The sequence below is a fragment of the Scardinius erythrophthalmus genome (genome assembly GCF_964197995.2).
Source record: "Scardinius erythrophthalmus genome assembly, chromosome: 2".
NCBI lineage: Eukaryota > Metazoa > Chordata > Actinopteri > Cypriniformes > Leuciscidae > Scardinius > Scardinius erythrophthalmus.
In genome coordinates this window covers 61,578,065-61,590,876 of record NC_138222.1, presented here as the reverse complement: position 1 = coordinate 61,590,876, position 12,812 = coordinate 61,578,065, and the positions used below count along the sequence as shown (strand labels likewise).

The window sequence follows — 12,812 nt, the reverse complement described above, 5'->3', positions numbered from 1 at the left end:
TGCAAATTAAGCAATATCTAATTAAATATGCGCTAATTTGCATATATATATATATAAAAAACGAAATCTGAGTATTGGATAAAGCCAGGTTAATTTTTTTTTTTTCATTGTGTTCACATATTAGATGGGAAAAAATTACTGAGGGATTTATGGATATCTACTTTTGTTATCCTGTAAATCCAAAAATACTGTCAATAGCCTTAAAAAATGATTTTCGCCATGTTTTTTGGAATAAAATGTTATATAAATCAGGCTAGGAATAATATATTTACAAATCCCTCTGTTTGTGTCTTCATAATATAACTAGGCACAAGACTGGAAAGTTTGGTGTACATAGGTGCTACTGAAGTGAAGATTTCGGACTTGGAGTATGAGAGAAAAGTCATTTTGAGAAAACGGGATTTAAAGATTTATCATCAGCCAATGAGATTGCGCATTCAGCCCTTTTACTTTCACGATTGGTTGCTGATAAAAAGGAAATGACCATATTTGGATCCGACAGCATTGTACAGGAGAGAGAGAGCTTCCTAACGGTGTGTGTGATGACAGGGTGACGGCTGAGATTGCGGAGCTGCGTGTTGATTAAGAACGCCAACTTTTGTTGAATTTGTGAGAAATCTACAGAAGCAAACAGACAAAGTGTACAAAAATAAAGACCTAAATGTGTATTTCGGACTTTTTTTCACGACAAGTCTGAAAGAAGACATGTTATTGAAGACAAATATCCAAAAATCTCAAAATTGACCAGTAAAAAAAACACGATGTTTTTGCCTGCTGTGTCTCGCCTTAAAATTTAACAAACCTCATCCAACTCCCCTACATCTCACTCACGCCTGTTATCATCTGGCTGGTTGATGTTCTGGCAAGAGTTACCATGACAGTTCCCACAAACAGAAATACGCTTGACGCCTTGCTTTTTACAAACTTCAGAAGGTAGTGCAGTGCAATGGGATCTGTTGTAGGGACTGGTGCATAACCTTGTTCTCCTTGTTTCCATCCATACTCAAGGACATCCAGTGGTGGACTTTGTAGCAGTAGCCGATCTCTGGTCTGGAGATCTGCCCGCAGAGAGTGCTGTGCTGCAGCTCCTGTAGTCGGAGGCAGTTTCTCAGGCTTGATGCTCCCGGCTGCGACCCGCTTGCTGATGATATCAAATCTTAAGTCTTTCAAATCTTCAGGTGGATTTCCGCAGAATGTGAGCTTGAACAGTTTGCAGCCAGCTTTGATGATGTCACTTTTCTTGGCTCTGGTGTCATTGAACACATCCATGGCCCCCTCTGCTTTGTCAGTCTTGCAGAGCTTGGTGAGCAAAGTTGGTTTGCTAAACCCAGAAATTGCTGATCCGGTATCGCAGCCAGAGAAGCTGTGTAGGAAGATCAGGTATTTACGGTATCTCTCCGGGAGGGCCTTCCGGATCTTTGTGACATCGTAAGATGTGTCTTTAAGGTAGTTTGTGACGTCAGAAACACCAGTGATTTCAAACCGTGTTTTTGAAACTGTCTTTAGTTCACTGCAGATCTTTTTTGACCTCACTCAGACCGGCCCCACGGTCTTCCCTTGAATGACACCATCCTTCCACCCATCCTCGAGAGGCAGAGGTGGACAAAGTACACAACTTCCTTACTTGAGTGAAAGTACAGACTGGTCAAATATTACTCCGTTACAAGTAAAAGTTCTAAAGACCAATTTTTACTGACTGTGAAAGGTAATATCTCAAAAGGTAATATAAAAAAAATATATATAAAAAAACATTATTTTTACCCAGGCCGTCTGGGCACCCCAACTTTGATTGCCTCTCCAGGCTTTTCCCCGAGGATTTGGCCGTAAATTGGGAGGTGTTACTAGACACCTATAGGAACACATGGTAAAAAAAACTATTGGTAAGAAAAAATTTTGCAGATTGGAAAAAAAAATCCTAACTTTCCCTAACTAAATACTGCCCATCCCTGTTCATCTGAAAGTTACTGCAACGACAGGAAAGTTACTCTATAACTGTGTCCCAATTCAGAGCTGAATCCTTCAAATTCACGAAGGTCGAAGTGAATGTTGTTAAACTAAACGCTCTAAAATACGGAGGATTTCCTGTTCCCGCCCACCGCTCCTGTCGCCTAGCAACTGTGACAGATGCCATCAGGACACAGCAGAGACGTCTCTGACAGACTTTTAAATACAAAGATGGAGACAGAAATGTTTCTATTTTTTTCCAGAAGGCAGCGCTGAGACAAGACCATAGTTAAAAGAAGTCTGGTTAAACTGTGTAATGTTAATTTTGATCTAATTAGCAACAATTAGTTAACTTAGATTATTTCACGTTATTTAACTGTGAACATTTCGTTTCATATTTGAAATAAGCAGTGGTGGAACGTCAGACATCTAATTTTGGTTGAAAATGAAAATCGAGATGACGTCTAAGCCCAACATTTGTTTGATGTCAAGCTCCAATGTTGAAGATGATTATATGTGAATATACACTACCGTTCAAAAGTCTGGGGTCAGTAAGATTTTTAATGTTTTTAAAAGAAGTCTCTTCTGCCCAGCAAGGCTGCATTTATTTGATTAAACATACAAACAAAAACAGAAATATTGTGAAATATTATTCCAATTTATTATTCCTGTGGGAACCTTTTCTGCTATCTAGCAAAGAAGGCGATATGACCAAAATCTTAATTTTACTTCACAGTAACAATATCATGGTTTCACAATTCTCAATATCAGTTTTAATTTCACAGCATAAACTGAATTTCAAACTCTTTTGAGTTTTTTTTTTTTTTTTTTCGCAGGTAGTCCAATGCTTTTTAAGTAATTTTATGTTTATTTTATGTAAAGTTTATTTGTTTCTATAAGTTTATTAAAATTAGAAAGTGTATTCAAAATTTTAAAATTAGAATTAATTTAGGTTCATTTGACACTATTTACCCCTTTTTTATTATTATTTTTTATGTACAATAAAAGTAAAAGCTGAAGATTTGTGTAGAGTATCATTCATCAGTGCTTCTTTTTCCACTCCAACGTTCCAGTAATTCCTGCCCACTAAAAGCTGCACGGATAAATTTGCTATTACCCCACAAATCTATGTAAACGATTTAGAAAAAGTTCCATCGATTCACACTTTATACGGTATCATTGCTATGACATCTAGTGTCACATCACCCAGCCCTAACATGCACTAATGCTTTAAACACATTTGACAAGCTAGTTGATCAAAATCAACAACCGGTCAAGACTGATTGGCTATCGCTATTTTCCCACTTGTCTGTGCTCTTTTATTCTTTCATGTTAATAATGCACTATTTTAACTTTAATCAACAAGTAGAATTGATCATGACATTCTCACCTTATATATATATAAAAAAAAAATATTAAAACAAATCGCTGATCCAATGCTGAGCTAGTGAATGTCTGAACTAGTTGATGCACAAAATCAATACCCTGATAAAGAGGTTGACTGGCAAAAAGTATTTTATGTATTTTGAAAATACAAAAATACTCATCTTAAATGTATTTAAATACAAATTACATTTGATTTTTTCCAAAGGCTTTAAAATACAAAATAGTATTTTGTATTTCAAATACGTATTTTAAATACATAGGCTATCTGAAATACTACCCATCCCTGATTACAGTGATCTTTCACACCACCATAAAAAAAAAAAAAAAAAAAATATATATATATATATATATATATATATATATATATATATATATATATATATATATTCATTTATGCTTCATTTTCATAATTGTCAGTCATGAAACTACAGAAAAAGCAGCTTTTACAACTTTGGTTTCATGTGTTCATTGTCTTGCTGTAAATATTTCCTTTACACAAAATTTGCTGACTTTACATCACGAGTTCACACTTATATACAATTAGAGGGAGTAAAGATTAATGTGTATTTGCAGCCTGATCTCATTGTTAATATGTAGGTATTAATACGTAATTTTCAAAGATAGAAAACGTACTTTTTTGTACGTTTGGATATATGCTGAAACGTAGGAAATTTGTACGTCGGTAAAGTTGTTTATACGTAAATTACGTTTTTGTGCTGTCAATACGTAAATGTTATACGTTTTAGTGCTGTAAATACGTCAATATTATACGTTTCTGTGTGTATAAAACGTAAATAAATGTAGGCCTACGTATGGTAGTGTACGTGTATGATAACTACACTTTACATAAAAATACACACATATTCTCATGAGATCACGTTGGTATTTGGCGTGCTGTCCGGGGGGAGTTCGGCCCGAACCCAGAGTACTCCCCCCGTATGTAAATGGTTAGGACTAGAAGTGTGGAGAAGGGGTGATGGAGGGATGCTGCTAATCTGTCAATGAACAGAGGTCAGACTGCTGAATATATATACACACACCTCTTATCGATGATTGCTGAGTTCTCTCCACTCGTGTTAATTATCTGAACGTGCTCCTCCCGAACTTTGTTAATAAAACATCATATGTTAGAGTACATGTGGCATACCACAAATTCATGTTGAGATGTACTGTATATGTATTTTATTAGTAAACATTTTGTGTGTGTGTGTATTTGGGTTTTTTATAAATGTAGGTGTCTCCCAAGACAAATGGTCACTCACCCCCAAGAGGTGTAACCTCTGAATGCAAATTTCTTTTGTTAGCACATGTTTACATGTGAAAGAGGTCTGGCTATTTAATGAGATTCAGCAGGGAGTTCAGGACCTTTTCTGTTCTTCAGATCGGCCCGTGAGGCTGAGAGAGAGAGAGATCTCTTAGCCTCACGTATTTCTTAATGTTGGGTTTGCATCTTCTCTCTATTCCAGAGCATTTGATGTTTTGTATCGATTATCTTTGAATTGATTATGAAATTGGCATGATACATTTACCTGACATAATAAATTGTTACATTTGATTATTCTAACTGACTTTGATATTATTTTCATTGAAGAGTTAAACGGAATAGTCAGACATTCACTCATGATTAATGATCCACAGATATCATTAAAACCTTTTCATTTATGGAGTCAGATGTTAACTGTCACGGGCCCACCGGTGGGCCCAAATCCATTACATATTTAAAACAGTAATATCCTATACTAAACCTAAACTAATCTTGACAAACTATATATCATTTGAAAGCTTACAATCTCTAGTTGTCATATTTGGTGACTGATTTTCAAAATAAATTACAGAGGAGCCGTAATTTATCAATTTGCATCAAGAATATTTTCATATTCCTAAGGCGTGTTCAGACCTTTATTTTGAAATGGCAATGAACATTTTTATGTTTCTTAGAGGTTGAATTCATATCAAAATCTGCCAAACTTCCCATATTACTTCTGAATAGAATGTCTACTTCATAAATTGTATGAAAATTGTGGAAATAATGGTTCAGATCACCACATATGGTAATGGAGGCGCCCTTATATGGGCAGCAATGGAGTCTGGTTGTCACCTAGTGAAAAAGTTTGGTACTGCGCCCAAACAAAATCTTACTGAAAGCTCATTTTTTGAGATATCAACCTAAATTTTGAAACACAACTTGTTCAGATTTTTGGCTTTGATTTTTTTGCAGTTTTAGAGTCGCCCAGGTTTTAAAAATATATATTTTATATAAAATATGAATAATTAATTTTTTTACATTGTACATTTCCATAAACTCAAACTTCTATAACTTTTTTCCTGTTTCACTTTCTTAATTTATTTTACTTCTACAAAAATCTGCCAAATGTCTTCTTTAAAACAAGACCAATTGTACGTCTATACTCCAAAGCATTCTTTAATTACAACCAATTAAGTTCGAAATGTGCATTTTAACGTCTACTCAAAAAAAGGGGGGTGACAGTTAACAGGTTAACGAGTAAATACATATGATCAATGTATTACAAATTTAACCAACCAATACTTTGCATGAGTGAGGACAGAACACGTGATACCTTCCCCGTGTATTGGCGGACCGGAGATTGGACCAATATAGCGGGCCTTACAGCTTTAAGAATAAACTATTCATTGACACAAACATCTGGCTTAAAAGAAGCTGATTACAAGACCTAAGAGTTCTTTGGGGAGTGTACAGAGTCAGAAGGTCACGTATGTATTTTGTGTTGATATAATCCATATATTTGGGACAATATCTCGAAATTGACCATGAGTCACACAGAGACTTCAACATTCAGCATACAAAACACAATAATGGCAACAATTCAATTTTATTTAAAGTAAATAATGAAGTACACTCAGTTCTTTTTATATACTAGAACTCTTGTGTATGTGAACTATTCTAACTAAGCATTCATTTTATTGCAAGCATCCAAGGCAATCGGTTTGCAAGCTTTTTTTTTTTTTACTAATGAGATTTTAAAGTGTACTTTGATATAAGAATATTATCTGATGAAAACAAGAAACAAAAAAAAAAGATTTGCCAGTAATAAAAGAACAACACAAATATATCCTTCACTCATCATTTCTGCAGATGAAGTTGAGTTTGTTGTCTTGAGGAAGGCTGATCCAGCGCTGATCTCCTCCAGACTGAACTGCTCCAGATCTCACTCCAGACTCACAGTCCTCGTCTCCTGTGCCGTTCCCTGGAGCCCAGTTCTGATAGCACACGGTCTCTCCGCTCACCCAGAACCAGAGGCCCACAGTGCAGGAGTGACGTAAACCCAACCACACCGCCTCAGTAGACGCACCTTTAACCACATTCATCACCTCCTCCTGCATCTCGACTGAATGAACCGAGACCAGATCCGTATAATTCTGTCTGCAGTATCTCAGAGCTTCAGGCCACGTCAGAGTCTCGTTGATCAGAATCAGTTTATCTGGACACAAAACAAACCACAAGCAAAAACTAGAGAGAGACTGATCAAAAACAACATGCAGAACAAACACTGTGGAGGAATCTGTCATGTCAGACATGTAGCGTGAACTTTAAGATATCTGGAGGTGATGGATGGATTGTGTGTGTTTGTGAGGATCTGCTCACCTTCATGACACACAAAAGGATATTGGTCGTTGCAAGAGACGTCTATCCATTTTCCTTGAGCGTTGTGTTCAAATGCTGCACAACTTTCATATCCTCCAGCATTATTAGGTTCACCAGTATTCCAGTATGTGAATGAGGAGTCACTCTGATCTGACCACTGCCAAGAGTCTTTGACTCTGAACAGACCGATCCAGACATCATTAGATCTGTGACTATCATTGATGAACTTCTGAATCTGTTGATTCTCATTCTGGTTCCTCACACTGACCAGATCAGTGTGATTCTCTCTGCAGTATCTCTGAGCGTCTCTCCAGTTCTTCGACTGATTGACAAAGACGAGTCCTGTGTTCACTTTAAGAAAAACACATGGAAACAGATTCATGAATTAGTTTGTTTATTATTATTATTATTATTCTGATTTATGGTTTGGATGTGAATAAAAACAGCGGTGGAAGCATCAGAAACACGTGTCATTCAAATACTGTTTCTACAGTTTATTATACATTAAATATTCACAATATATCATTAAGCCCTGTAGGCATTTTTGCACATTCTGCACATTTTGCACATTTTCACATTCTGAGTTGCTTTTTTCTGAGTGATATACACAAAAGTAAAGACTCATAACTCCAAAACTATAGCAAGGAGAGGCAAAAGGTATTGGTATCGTTTGATATAACTCTTTTTAAATTTTTAGAAAATTAACATTTACATTATATTTGGACATTCTCATGCTGAAAAACTTTTTTATTATAATGTTACATATCTTTCTTATTTGAATTGAATAAGGTAGGAGGACAAGTTCCCCTACATGTGAGCTGCATCTGGACCAAAAGTTACAGCATTTGGAACTAAGGTAGCCTTTTTGTTTAGTACGAAAATGCAAAAAGGTGTGCACTCTAAAAATACTTTATTTGTTACAAACAGGAGAAAAAAAAATGCAAACGTTTCGTACTGATGTCCATTTTATTTATTGATATGATGCACCATGAAAACTAGACATACAAGAAACAAAAAAAAAAAAAAAACTTAACACAGAACGCCACTAAAAACACAAAACAAAATGAACACTTTTACTGTGTTTGCCTGGTAACCAGCAGTAGAATGGTCAGGAGCACTAACACGTGTAACTGAATTCACGTTTCGCCATTCAGTTGGCGCTAACACTTTCAGGTTAAGTAGATCAGAAAGAGTCACATGACATTCAATTCAGACAAACTGCGAATACAACAGTACTAAAATGCAATAACAACAAAATTATGAAATTGGCACAGAAATACATTTAAATTATTAAATCATAAAAAAAAAACCATCAACCCCTGAAATCACCAGTATGTCATTCATTTCCCACAGCTGACCTACTAGCAATACCCATATGTGTGAAATATGGGCAGTAAACCCCCGTGCCAGGTTGCGCCGATAGACCATGATATTGTCTATCTAGAGATATTGTCAAAAGCATCAGCCATATATATCAGGAGGATTTAGCATTTCCAATTTATGTATTAAATGATTATTATTATTATTATTATTATTGTTGTTTTTATTATTATTATTATTATTATTATTATTATTATTAGGGTAGGCCTACTTCTAGTATTAAACTGATAATTTGCCCTGCAATAATTTAATTGCACAAGTTTAAGTTCAAGTAGCACATTTAAAAACAACCACAGTTGACCAAAGTGCTTAACAATGACAAGATCCACACAAATAAACAAATAAACAGAAAACAAACACAGTAGAAATTGTCTCAGTCGCAAAACTCAGCTCGAAATAAAAGCTAAGGAATACAGGTGGGTCTTAAGCAATGACTTTACATTTCAGCATTCCTAGCTGTTCTTATATGAACCGGTAAACTATTCCAGAGATTAGGACCAGCCACTGCGAAGGCTCGGTCACCTTTATCTTTCAACCTGGATCTCGGAACATCGAGGAACATCTGATTGGACGACCTCTGTAGGAGCCATATTTAGAATTTTGTGCACTACCAAATTGATATTTGTTTACTTCACTTATTTTATATTTTTCTTTTAGGTTTCATATTTTACGGTGGCCGAGAGAGCTCAACGCGCTGCAAATGAAGAAAACACATGCAAACAGAAAAAAACGCATGCAAACAGAAAAAAACACATGCAAATAGAAAAAAACGCATGCAAATAGAAAAAAACACCAGCGAATAAGAAAACATCTTCATCAGTTTTACAACTCACGTGCGTCCCAATACTCACAACACAACCAAATACGGAAACGCGCTGCAATTACAGAAACGCGCTGCAAAAGTTCACAACACAACCAAACAGAAACGCGCTGCAATTACAGAAACGCGCTGCAAAAGTTCACAACACAACCAAACAGAAACGCGCTGCAAATAGAACAGAACACAACGGAAATGTTTCCGGGGAACCCAATAAGTGACGGACGGACGGTCCTGTGTTGTGAGTATTGGGACGCACGTGAGTTGTAAAACTGATGAAGATGTTTTCTTATTCGCTGGTGTTTTTTTTCTGTTTGCATGCGTTTTTTTTCTGTTTGCATGTGTTTTCTTCATTTGCAGCGCGTTGAGCTCTCTCGGCCACCGTAATATTTGGACTAACCTGTTCACGTGAATAGACTTTCTCCTCCTCCTTGACACGTCATTACGGCGCGAATGTGCAGGTCTTAAATGTGTATTAGAATTGTTGGTAGACAGGATAGAGTGTGGAGAGCAACAGTTTTCTTCAATCGCATGCTATGGTATCGATGCTCACAGCGATATTTTGTTTTTTGTTTTCTTAGAAAGTTTTTTTTTTTTTTTGGATTGAAAGTAAACCGGAGATTATGTTCAATAAACCGCGGCTTTTGTTATGACTGCATCTCCGTGCGTGCTTTGTGGACATGTGAATCGGGAGAGACTCCTCCGCTAACCTCAAAAGGGCTAAAGAAAGTTTTAACAAGATTAGCCTCTACAACCTCAGTGCTTTGACGGGAGAGATAAAAGTGCTTTCATGTTGCAAAGATAATAAAATATTAGATAGATTAGCTTACTCCTCATTGAAAATGATTTAAAAAACATTTAGTTCGATTATACAATGAATTACAGAACTATAATTACGATTATTAAGTCCATAATGTCCGAACACTGCAATAGTCATCAATGAAAATTAAAGAGTAGCTTTATTTAAAGGTGCTGTATGTAGGATCCAGCGGCCTCTAGCGGTGATGTTTCAGATTGCAACAACAGCGCTCGTGCTCGTGCTCGTGCTCAAACTCAAGAGCGCGCACTCACTACCGGCCACACTGAGACTTTCAACACAACGGAGAAAGCATCACACAACATGCTGGAAACTCATGTAAACTCCCACTGCAACATTACCATAATAGGCTACTTTTATCAGCTTGACGTAGAACTAATGCTCCATGCTCGTACCATGATAACGTTACATTGACTGTATTTTGCCGACATGTGGTGTTATCTAGCATAAGGCATTTCACTAACTATTCGTGTATCTTTCACAATTAGCAATGTCAACATAGGTCAATGAATGATAACGAAAACGGTTAGTCAACTAGACTGAACAATTTCAGTGTAACAATAAGACAGTAGGAAGTAATATTACTGCAGGCCTACTGAACGTGTCTGGAAATGTGTATTATAAACAATATGATCGTAGTGGGATGAGTGACGTAAGACAGTAGACCTAGTACATAAAATAAAAGTTACATCCTAAAGCACCTACTTTTTGTTATCATGGAACAGTCTTTTGTATTCATTTCATGTCTCATGTATGTTGTATTTTACCTTGCTATTTCATTACAGTTTACTATTATTTATTTCAGCATATCTGAAAACTTGTAATTTATCAGAAAAAAAGCCAACTCAGGGTCTGTTTTTATAGGCTACCTAAAACAAAGCGGAGGTCTCTCCATAATTCAAACGCTCTGCCAATGTTGATCCGTGTTTTCGTCCTGAGTCGATCCGATTGACGTTTGGCCTGACGAGCTTCAGCAGATAATTTTTTTTTTTTTTTTTTTTTTTTTTTTTTGGAGTTTGTGTTGGAGCCTGTGTTGTGCTGGAGGCAGGTCGTTTTTTGGTGTTATCAGACTCCATGTCGTTAGCTGCAGTGCCGTCGCATAGACTGTATATAAAAAGGAGAGAGGCTCGGGAGCGCGCATGCACGTCACATCCGGTGGATTTCGCAGAAAATCCGACCCGGAGACTTCACATAAAAATAGGAATACTGGCCTTCAGAGGTAATAGCAAAACACGAAAAGTGGATCATTGTAATGTGTGATTACAACCCCTTCACAGACAGGCAATAAAAAAAGGATTCATTTTATAAAAAAAGTTACATACAGCACCTTTAAAAAACAACTTGTTTAACACGAACAGTTTACAGTTTGTTTAACAGTACTTCTCTTTTCAGTTTTCCACAATGTATATACGGGCCACAAGATAAATATTAAGAAAATAAATTTAGACAGTTATATTATACTGCTATCAGCATGTTGAGTAGGATGTATCTCTCGTTGTCTCTGAGAGAATATGCGCCAAAACTCGTCAGTTTTTACTTTTATTTTCTGAGGTGGATAATTGACTGGGGTTTGAGATTTCTTCACCGGCACAACTATCACGGAAAGGCACATTGCTTGTGTGATATCCACTGACTCGTCTTCATGGTTTAAAATAGAAAACGTACGTAATATTGCAACGTTTTTTTATTTTTATTTTTTTTATTATAAAATGATGGACAACAGTTCACGTTTCCTGTGATGATAAAAATTAAGTAAATATTAAATAAATTAGTAAATAAAGTGAAAAGTGAAACAATTAAATTAATGATCAAGTAAATTAATAAAGATATGCCGGTATGTACTGGCAGGCTTGGAAGACGAGGGTAATATGGTTTAGCTATCCAGTTTGCAACACAAACTGGAGGTAAGCAACAGTTTGTTAAATTGCATTCAGTTTGATAGCCACAGAATTTAAAGATATCCCGGACGAAAATCACACAGTGTACACTGTAAAACTTTGACCTGTAAATGAATGGTAAAATACTGGCAAAACTGTTGTCAGTTATTTACTGTTAATTGTTCAGTTCTTTACTGTAATCTATGGTATGTTACCGTAAAGATACCATGCTAGAGTTAACTCATTTCATTTGCAGAAACCGACTGCCTTAAATTGGCCAATTGACATTACATTTATAATTATTTATAATGCGCTAATAATGTGAGCATATTATTACTGTGAACTTATTTATTTGGAGTACACTAAGAAATATTATAAATAAAGAGATTTTCACTGAATCAGCAACTACACAGTCCTCGTCAGAATGTAGGCTCACTATTGGCCAGCATCACATCCATCACACACATGACCACCGGTGATGAAGAGAGATAAATAGATGGTGCAGGGAGAGAGTATATAGGGATGGGAAGTTAGGAGTGCCGTCGCTACTGTGCTGAACGCTGATGCTTTTGAACTGCAAGAGCCCGGCTGGACTTTTCCCTTTTGAAACGACTTACAGTGGGATTTCCCCTTTTATGACTAAGACTGTCAGACGTCAATGTGAGTGCTGAAGTGACGACACACCGTGACGACACCGCTCACATTTCCCTTCATGTAACGGTGTGGAACCCTTTTGTTAAACTTATTCTTGTACTAACAGATGCTGTATTACAGTTTTCTTGATTGCTTAAACACTATAACCACGCTTTTGAACTAAAATTTCAAAACCATAACGTTATCAAAAAGCACACCCATTTCACTAAACTATAAACACTATTCCCTTGTTTTGACACATGAGTCAGATTTGTTGAACTGTCACTGCAAAGCTCTACACACAAATCCCTTTGTTTCTCATTGCCTAGACCA

General features: G+C 36.3%; 1 protein-coding gene across 1 annotated transcript in view; it reads right to left on the bottom strand.

Moving 5' to 3' along the window:
* Nucleotides 1-6,426: 6,426 nt before the first annotated feature.
* The window catches only part of LOC308681214 (C-type mannose receptor 2-like), a gene marked incomplete at both ends in the record, with an annotated part of 8,827 nt that continues 2,441 nt past the window's right edge, over nt 6,427-12,812 (bottom strand). The window contains 2 exons of the mRNA XM_081349885.1: nt 6,427-6,791; nt 6,956-7,297. Coding sequence (XP_081206011.1) covers nt 6,427-6,791; nt 6,956-7,297 — 707 coding nt within the window. The remainder of the gene's footprint in view (nt 6,792-6,955; nt 7,298-12,812) is intronic.